This window comes from Thamnophis sirtalis, unplaced genomic scaffold (assembly GCF_051295495.1).
Source record: "Thamnophis sirtalis isolate CommonGarterSnake01/CBP01778 unplaced genomic scaffold, rThaSir2_p1.2 scaffold_3, whole genome shotgun sequence".
NCBI classification, from domain to species: domain Eukaryota; kingdom Metazoa; phylum Chordata; class Lepidosauria; order Squamata; family Natricidae; genus Thamnophis; species Thamnophis sirtalis.
The window spans coordinates 19,509,553-19,518,606 of NW_028261383.1; the positions used below are offsets into that span (position 1 = coordinate 19,509,553).

At 48.1% G+C, this 9,054-nt stretch overlaps 1 protein-coding gene across 1 annotated transcript; it reads right to left on the minus strand.

The window, feature by feature from the left end:
* Window positions 1-1,214: 1,214 nt before the first annotated feature.
* On the minus strand, window positions 1,215-7,093 carry LOC148047359 (uncharacterized). The gene is made up of 3 exons (XM_087711494.1): window positions 6,346-7,093; window positions 4,360-4,477; window positions 1,215-3,058 (listed from the first exon to the last, which is right to left on the minus strand). The coding sequence occupies exons 1-3, from the start codon at window positions 7,078-7,080 to the stop codon at window positions 2,127-2,129; spliced, it is 1,785 nt and encodes a 594-aa protein (XP_087567620.1). The 5' UTR covers window positions 7,081-7,093; the 3' UTR covers window positions 1,215-2,126.
* Window positions 7,094-9,054: the final 1,961 nt, after the last annotated feature.

Genomic DNA, 9,054 nt, shown 5'->3' on the forward strand with positions numbered 1-9,054 from the left:
AATTGGGCCCAGTTGGTTGTGATTAGGCTCCTCCCAAGAGAGTATATAAGAAGAGACTTTGGGAGGAGAACTTTTGCAGGACACAACCGTTATATTAAAGCTGGAGAAGCTATAGCAGTAGCAATAGCAGTAGACTTATATACCACTTCATAGGCCTTTCAGGCCTCTCTAAGCGGTTTACAGAGAGTCAGCATATTGCCCCCAACAATCTGGGTCCTCATTTTACCCACCTCGGAAGGATGGAAGGCTGAGTCAACCCTGAGCCGGTGAGATTTGAACCGCTGACTTGCTGATCTAGCAGTAGCCTGCAGTGCTGCATTTAACCACTGCGCCACCTTGGCTCTTGTGTGTATGTCTTATCTATGGGAGTCTGGGTTGCTGCCAAAGTCTTGTCTGTGAGTAATTACTGCGAATAAATTGGCAAACAGTAATCTTGTGTCGGTGTGACTCACCATACGGAGGGGGGGTCATAACAGGTAGCTAAGTGTGCACTAAAAGAAAGGCAAAGACGTCGGGGTAATTAAAAAATTATCTGATTTTTAATATAGAATAAAAAAAGTAATTTTTTCAAGTAGGGGAATGCATAAATCTAGATGGAGGATCAGAAATAGCTAGTGTATAACTTTTATTTGAGAACCAACATACTAGGAAAAAGTTCCAGCCAAAAGATTACCACTCAACCTGGAGGAGAATCTTATCTGGGTTTTGTCTTAAGGCAGGCTGATACCAATGCTCACATTTGCACCACTGAGTTTCCTCACTTTGGAATAACATCATCATCATCAATCACAATCATCATGTTATTTAAAAATACAGGCTTCCTCGGTTCCACCACAAAATCGCGGAGGACAAAATCGCGGTCGACGAAAGCGCACATTTGACGTCATCACAGCGCGACGAAAACATCGCGCTGTGATCGAAAAATGTAAAAATAAAGCTAAAACCTTACCCTAACCCCCCCAAACCTAACCCTAAACCTAACCCTAAACCTAACCCTAAATCTAACCCTAAACCTAACCGTTAACGTAACGCTAAACCTAACCCTAACCCTTAACCTAACCCTAACCCTAACCCTTACCTTTATGTGAATCGGCTTGCTTTAATTTTAATTTTATTTCAATTTTTAATTTTTTTTGTCGCGCTGTGATGACGTCACATGCGCGCTTTCGTCAAGCGCGATTTTGTCCTCCGCGGTTTTGACGGGTCACGGCTTCCTCAAGTCCACCTCAATTCCGGGTGATTTCATCTACCAAAATGAATTTTTATTAAAATAAAATAATGGCTTGATTCTACCATTCTCCAGGAAATGTAACCAGGAAATAAGGTCTGACTTGAAGACTCACACACATACACACACACAAAATCCTTAGAAAAAGATGCTTCGGAATACAACACAACAGCGGCCCACAACCTTTTCAACTTGGAGACCCAGCCCAGCGCGGGGGGTGGGTGGGTGGGTGGGTGTGGGGATGGGGCAGCTGTCTGCACACACAGCTCCATTTGTGTGAATAGTGCCTTGTGAAGAGGGGTGGGGCCCTCTCCTCCTGAGTCGTCGGGCCGGCCTGCGCTGTTCCCACCTTCTCTCCACTCTCCGTGCTCGGGAATCAGGAGGGGGCAGTCCTTGCTCATCGCCTGAGATCTGTTGCTCCTCATGTCCACTGCTTGCCCTCCCTTGGTCACCCTGTCCTCGTTCCCTCCGTGCCAACAAGCCATCCCAATCATGAGAGGCCCTGGGCTGTCTCGGCCTGCTACTCCCCACATTCCTCCGAAGCCAACAAAGCCGTCCCCTTGATCTCGCTATTGCTCCGGCTCATCCTCCTGCACAGATTCCGGCTCTGACGGGGGCATGGCAGCTGCACAGTCTAAGCTTCTAAGGTTGAGTATATCTCAACCATAGCAACTTGAAAATATGTGTACATCAACTCTTAGTAATGTTTAGCAATGGCCACGCTGGCTGGAGAATTGTCCAACCATCTAAAAGTTGCCATGGTTGAGAAACACGGGTTTGGAATTACGTTTTCCTAGATATCCAGCTGCAATTCTGTGGGTTCCCTTCGATAATGAGGTTTGTGGTTTTCGGCTAAAACAAGTTTCACCCAATCGAGGCACCAGCCCAGCGGCCTGTATCAAAATATTCTTTTCAGACCTATGTGGGTTTTCTCGTGGGCGCAGAGGCCTGCCTTTTGGCTGAACCGCTTCTCGCAAAGAGAACATTTGTACGGTTTCTCTCCCGTGTGCAGCCTCATGTGGGTCACGAGATTCCCCTTCTGGTTGAAGCCCTTCCCGCACTCGGAGCAAACGAAGGGATTCTCGCCCGTGTGGATCCGCTCGTGGATGAGAAGCCGGGTCCTCTCCGGGAAGCTTTTCCCGCAGTGAATGCATTGGTAGGGTTTATCTCCGCTGTGCAGCCTCTCGTGGACGGTCAGATAATGCTTCTGGTTGAAACTCTTTCCGCAGTCTGAGCATCGGTACGGCCTCTCCCCCGTGTGTGTTCGGAGGTGCTCCCGTAGGGCTGCACTGGATCCAAAGTTTCTTACACAATAATAGCAGCTAAACAAAGACTCTCCGTTATGGATACTCAAATGCTCCTTGAAACTTGAAGCAGAGTTGAAGCATTGATCACAATGGGAGCATTTCATGCTTCCTGGACCCGTGTAAACTCCCGACTGGGTTATAAGGGCCTGGGCTGACATCAAGCTGTTACCCCCCTGTGAGGACAGATGCGATTTCCCGGCCGTGTCGGTACTTTGAAGCGGGAGAAGATCTGAGTTTTGTACAAAGTTCCCTCTCTGGGCCGATTTGGTGTGCTGCACCTGGTCACCCAAGAATTTCTGCTGTTCTGGAGCACTGCCCGGATCATCAATGCAGAAAATAGTCAGGACCTTCTCAGGACCCATTGCTGGCACATTCCCCCTTTCGCTCGGACCTTCCAACGTTGCACCGTTCTTACAGTATTGGAAATCCTTGTTTGTTTCCAGAGAAACATCCTTGGGATCCGTTTGTTCTTGTTCTTTGGAATGAATGGGGTTCACCTCTTTCCCCCACACCTGCTCATCACCTGCAGAAAAGAAAACAGAGATTTATATCCAGGATCTAGGAGGGAAAATCACAAAACTGCATATTACCGTATTTTTCGGAGTATAAGACGTACCTTTTCCCCTCAAAAAAGATGCTGAAAATCTGGGTGCATCTTATACAGTGAATACAGCATTTTTTTCCTCCCGAAACCCCGCCCCTTCACCAAAATGCCCATGCATAGCCTTTAGGAGCCTTGCAGAGTGCTCCTGGCGGCTGGTTAGGGCAGAAATGAGCGACAAACGGGCCGTTATTTTGCTCAATTTTGCCCCCCCCCCCGCCTTAGGAGCACTCTACAAGGGTTCCACCACAAAACCGCGCTCGACTAAACCACGCCCGACTAAACCGCGTCACTGACGTCATCAACTGGGCGACAACAGCGCGGAGACAGAAGCACGCTGTAAACCCTAAACCTAAAATTAACACCTAAACCTAAACCTAACCCCTCTAAATCTAATCCTAATCCTAACCCTAAACCTAACCCTTAACCTAACTCTAAACCTAACCCTAACTCTTAACCTAACCCTAAACCTAACGCTAACCCTTAACCTAACCCTAAAGCTAACCCTTACCTTAAGTAGAATCTGCTTGCTTTCAAAGCGCTATTTAAAGCGCCCTTCTTTCTCCGCGCTGGCTGTTGTCGCCCTGTTGATGACATCAGCGACGCGGTTTAATTGGGCGCGGTTTAGTCGAGCGCGGTTTTGACGGGTCACGCTCTACAAGCCTCCTAAAGGCTATTCATGCCCTTTTAAAAAAAACAAAAAACAGGCCCGTTTCTGCAAAAAACGGGCCGTTTTTGAAAGGTCTGCAATTTGCCTCTTCAAAACCTTGGTGCGTCTTATACTCCGAAAAAATATGGTACTTATTTTGGCTATGGCATGCATTTACCAGAGAAAGCAATTATTTGTGCTTGGCCTCGGGGAAGGTGGGGTGGGAGGGGCCAGGATGGGTGATGTCACTCGTGTGGCTCCTGTGGTAGCCCGAGCATTCTGCCAGCGAAAATGGGCTCTCCCAAGCTCGGTTTTCACTGGCAGAGGGTTGCAGGAGGCCGCGGCAGCCAGAAATGGAGCTTAGGAGCCCGTTTTCGCTGGCAGAAGTACCACAGGCCATTCCTTCACTGTTTCCAGAGCGGCCCCATTGGCCAGATCTAAGTATCCCGCGGGCCGGATCCGGCCTCTGGGCCTTGAGTTTGACACCCTTGTCCTAGTCCAAAATCTTTGTGTATCAGCTGCAATAGAAGAAAAGAAATTGGAGTGGACCCTTCTAAGAAACACAGAACCTTACACAGCCATGTTGCCTCCTTGCTCTCGCCTTCCTTGGTGTCTCTGCTGAGCTGGGCAGCCCAGCCACCCAGAGCTTGTCTTGTCTCAGAAGGTTCCACAGCCTCCTCTGTAGGTGGCACCTAAAAGAGCAGCCAGGAGAGAATTAATTGAGAAGAAGTGGGGGGGGGACTGAACGCAGCGGGGTGGGGTGGGGGGACGATGTCCAGACATCAGTGAGTTTTTTCCATTTAGGATGATTGAAAATAATTTGTCTAGGAATCATTAGTGTCTACACTACAGGTAGTCCTTGACTAACAACCAGTTGCTTAGCAATCATTTGAAGTTACGACGGACCTTTCTTAAAGCGACTTACGACACAGATTTGAAGTTCCAATGGCCGCTCTCCCCTGGAGTCACATGACTAAACATTTAGGGCTGGGTCCAGTGGTGGGATTCAAATAATTTAACAGCCGGTTCTCTGCCCTAATGACCAGCTGGGTAGGTGTGGCTCTGTGGTCATGTGACCGTGTGGGCGTGGGCAACTCAACGTCACTCTGGTTGATGGACGCTTCGCTTTTGCTGTTACAATGTAATAAGGGTTAACGGGAAAGGCAGTTTCTGTAAGCAGAGCAATAAAGATTAAGCTAGAAACAACACCAGAATGTTTCCTTCCTGTCTTCCTTACAGGATTAGCCCTGTAAAGTGGAAAAAAACAAAAGGAGAATTTCTTCCAACATCCAGTTCTCTGAACTGCTTGGAAAGTTAACAACTGGTTCCCCCGAATAGGTGCGAACTGGCTGAATCCCACCATTGGCTGGGTCCCACTGTCATGCGGTTGCGTTTTATGATGGTTCTGCCAAAAACAGATACATACTTCCAGTTTTGGGCAAATCTACATCGATAGTATAACATTGGTTCATGTAACGACTGCAGTGTTCACTTAACGACTGAAAAAAAAGGTCATAAAATCAGGTTAGACATATGACTGCGATAGACGGACTCCACACGGTCATAAATCAAGGACCACTGATACAGAGATGCTTTGGTCAAAATTGACAAGATGGTGGACCCTGGGTATGTCGAAGTCTTAAAAGTTGCCAAAGTTGATACAGGTAGTCCACAACTTATGATCCAAAGTTAGATTGCTAAGCGAGAAATTTATTGAGTCTTGCCCTGTTTTATAATTTTTCTCGCCCGTTTGTTAAGCGAATCACTGCAGTTGTTAAATTAGTAACCCGATTGTTAAGTGAATCTGATTTCCTCATTGACTTTACTTGCCAGAAGGGGGTCGCAAAAGGAGGGGGTGGGGTTTCACATGGTCTAGGGACACTGCAACCATCATAAATGTGTGTTCAAGTATCAGAATGCAAATCACGTGACCGTGGGGATGCGAAAATGGTCGTAAGAGTGAAAAATTGCCATAAGTCACTCTTTTCAGGGCCGCTGTCACTTTGAATGGTCACTAAGCGGTTGTAAGTTGAGGACCTCCTGTATAAAGAGAGAGACTTTGAGCAGATGGTTGCAACTACCCCTTTGCTTCTTTTAACATGTCCAATTACCTCCACTAGACCGATTAGATCCCACAGATTAGGCCTCCTCCGAATTCCATCCGCCGGCCAGTGTCGACTGGCGACTACCCGGAGGAGAGCCTTCTCTGTGGCTGCTCCGACCCTCTGGAACGAACTCCCCGTGGAGATTCGAACCCTCACCACCCTCCAGGCCTTCCGCAAAGCCCTTAAAACCTGGCTGTTCCGACAGGCCTGGGGCTAAAGAACCGTTGCCCCCGTCTCGAATGGTATGACTGTTGTGTGTTTTAAATCATGCATTGTTCTGTGTCGTTTTTTAATTTTGTCTGTATCCCCCTTTTCCTGGTTGAGTTGTGAGCCGCCCTGAGTCCCCTTCGGAGGAAAAGGGCAGCATATAAATAAAATCAACATTCAAAATAAAATCAACATTCATTCCAACCTGCCCCCCCCCCCCCTGCTTCAGAGTCCTTAAATCCTCCCACCTTCGGTTTCAATTTCGCGGCCTCTTTCCGCTTAAACAGGAAGTCCTCTGCCAAGGACACCGCCTGGGTGCAGCTGCCAGGTTTTCGCTTCCGGACCCAAAGCTGCATGTCCACTGGCAGGATGCTGAGGAACTGCTCCAGGATCAGCAGTTCCAAAATCTCGTCTTTCGTGCGTCTCTCGACTTTCAGCCACCGGCGGCCGAGCTCCCATAATTGCCCATAAACGCCTCTTGGCCCTTCCGTGTCTTGATAGCGGAGCTGCCGGAAGTGCTGGCGCTGCCTCTCCCTGGCGGCGGCCTCCTCCTCCAAGATGGCCGCCTTCACCTTCTCATAGTCTGCCCTCTCTTGAGCGCGGAGGAGGCTGAAGGCTTGCTCGGCCTCTCCGCTCAGGGCTGGCCGGAGAAAGGTCATCCACTTCTCCCGGGGCCATCGGCAAGCGGTTGCCACTTGTTCAAAAGAAGCCAGGAAGGCCCTGGCATCGTCCCAGGGAGTGAGCCGGTCAGGCATCTGAGAAGCCCCCCACTCCAAGTCTGGTGCCTGCAGGGTCTTGAGGAACTCCTGCCACTGGTTCTCCCAGAGATCTTGCAAGCCCTCGGTAGGTTCCTGCTTCACGTGATGTGGTGGTGTCTCCATCAGAAGCTCATCAGAGCCGCTCGTCTGCGCTACCAATGGGGCTTTGGGAAGACCTTCCATTCTTTCCCAAGCACTAGGCTCTGTGGCCTCCAGCTCATCCATCGGGGAGGGGGGGTTGCCTTCTCGTCTCTCAACACCTCTTCTGATGGTGGCACAGATCAGCTGGCTGGGGAATAACAGGAAGTTCTCTAATCAACCTGCATGGGGAAGAAGAGATGTTTTCAATCAAGGTGTCTACTAAGAGCCCTTGCTTACTTAATTAAGTGACATTCCACTTAGCAATAGCAATAGCAGTTAGACTTATATACCGCTTCATAGGGCTTTCAGCCCTCACTAAGCGGTTTACAGAGTCAGCATATCGCCCCCACAGTCTGGGTCCTCATTTCACCCACCTCGGAAGGATGGAAGGCTGAGTCAACCTTGAGCCGGTGAGATTAGAACCGCTGAACTGCAAATAACAGTCAGCTGAAGTGGCCTGCAGTACTGCACCCTAACCACTGCGCCACCTCGGCTCTTAAGGACTGCAGGTGATTCATTTAATGGCCGCATCTGGAAACTGACGTTGTACGTTGAGTGCGGTCGTGTGACATTTCCCTCTATGATTGCATTGCTTAGAAATGGAGTTGCCAGCCCAAATTGCAGGCGGTAAGTGATTTACGAATGGCAAAAAAGCAGGAACATGAATCATTTTTTTTCTCTGATCATTTCTCTGAACTCCATTTCAGTAATTTATCTTAGTTTGATAATGAGGAAAATGATAAGGTTTTCTTTTCTTTTCTTTGACATGTAAGGCAGTCTTCGCTAGGTGCTAGAATGCCCTCTCGGATTGCTCTGTGTGATGAAATGTTTAATGTGATGAGAAAATTAACACATGGCCTCTATATTGCGATTAATCTATGTGCAGATACCTTAAACATGTATTTGAGGAGACTTCTAAGAATATCGTGGGCAGTCAGGAAAACCAACCAATGGAGTCCAGAACAAATTAATCAAGAGTTTCCACTCAAGACACAAATAACCAGGCTTAAACTATTTTGGATATATGTGAAGACCCCGGTCACTTGAGAAGACTCAAACGCTAGGAAAGGTGGAAGGAAAAAGAATAAGAGGAGAGCTAACAGCAAGGGGGGTGGACTTGGTTGCAATGGTGATGGGGGCACCATTGGAAGATCTAAAAAAATCTATCTATCACTCCATCTATCTAGGGATTGATACGGTGATCATATGTCCTTCATTATAAAGGATAATCCATTATTTCAGAAAGCTATCCCTTAGATTTATTTTGTTTTGTTTTATTTTCTTGGCTTTGCTCTTGAATTTCCCTCTGCAAAGCAAACTTATAAACATAAACACATTTTATTTAAAAAAAAATCTTTATGGGTCTCTTTTAGATTTGCCTCCTGTTCAGAGTTGTCCTTTATTCCCACCCACCCCTGGCCCAAGAAAACACAGTCACTGTAGATCACGATGGTGAAAATCTACCTATGTGTTGCTAGGAGACTTAATGGCACACGTCAATCAAAAGCTCCAAATATTATTCTTAAAGGTACCCAAATCAGAGGCTGCTGGCTGACAAGGGCAAATCAATACGTCTGTAAAATGAAAGGCAGCTGTGCTAACACGAGCTCCGACTTAACAAAACCTCCAGATCCAGTTGCAGGCTACCATAAAGTTTCCGATGCAAAGAATGCATAACTTTCCTAGATCGCCCTGATCCCACTCCTCCCTGGACCTTCCTGGTCCACCCCCATCAGCATTTTCTCTCCAGCCGCCTCGGCTTTTATAGCCTCTCCTCCTGGAGTATTTCTTGCCCTCCTCGAGCCAAAACACCCCCCCCGTTGCCAGCAACTCACTTCTCCCTGCAATGCAATGCAATGCCTCTCCGCTCTCTAAGCCGGAGGAGACGCTTCCACGGGCGCGGAGAGTCGCCCAAGCTAAGAAGATTCAGCACTTGTATTCAAAAGTGAGATTTCCCACCAGGAAGTGGTGGGGGGGAAAAGGGCACCGGAAGTGGCTTCACCTCTTCTTCTGCACGGCACTTCCGGTAGTTTTCTCCAAGCGAGGCAGGGCTCTCCT

Excerpts from the sequence above, each read along its gene's own strand:
- LOC148047359 (XM_087711494.1), bottom strand. The coding sequence starts at position 7,080 with ATGGATGAGCTGGAGGCCACAGAGCCTAGTGCTTGGGAAAGAATGGAA. Across the intron at positions 4,478-6,345 it reads CCGCGAAATTGAAACCGAAG|GTGCCACCTACAGAGGAGGC; the intron begins GTGGGAGGATTT and ends CTGCTCTTTTAG. Across the intron at positions 3,059-4,359 it reads CAAGGAGGCAACATGGCTGT|GTGATGAGCAGGTGTGGGGG; the intron begins GTAAGGTTCTGT and ends TCTTTTCTGCAG.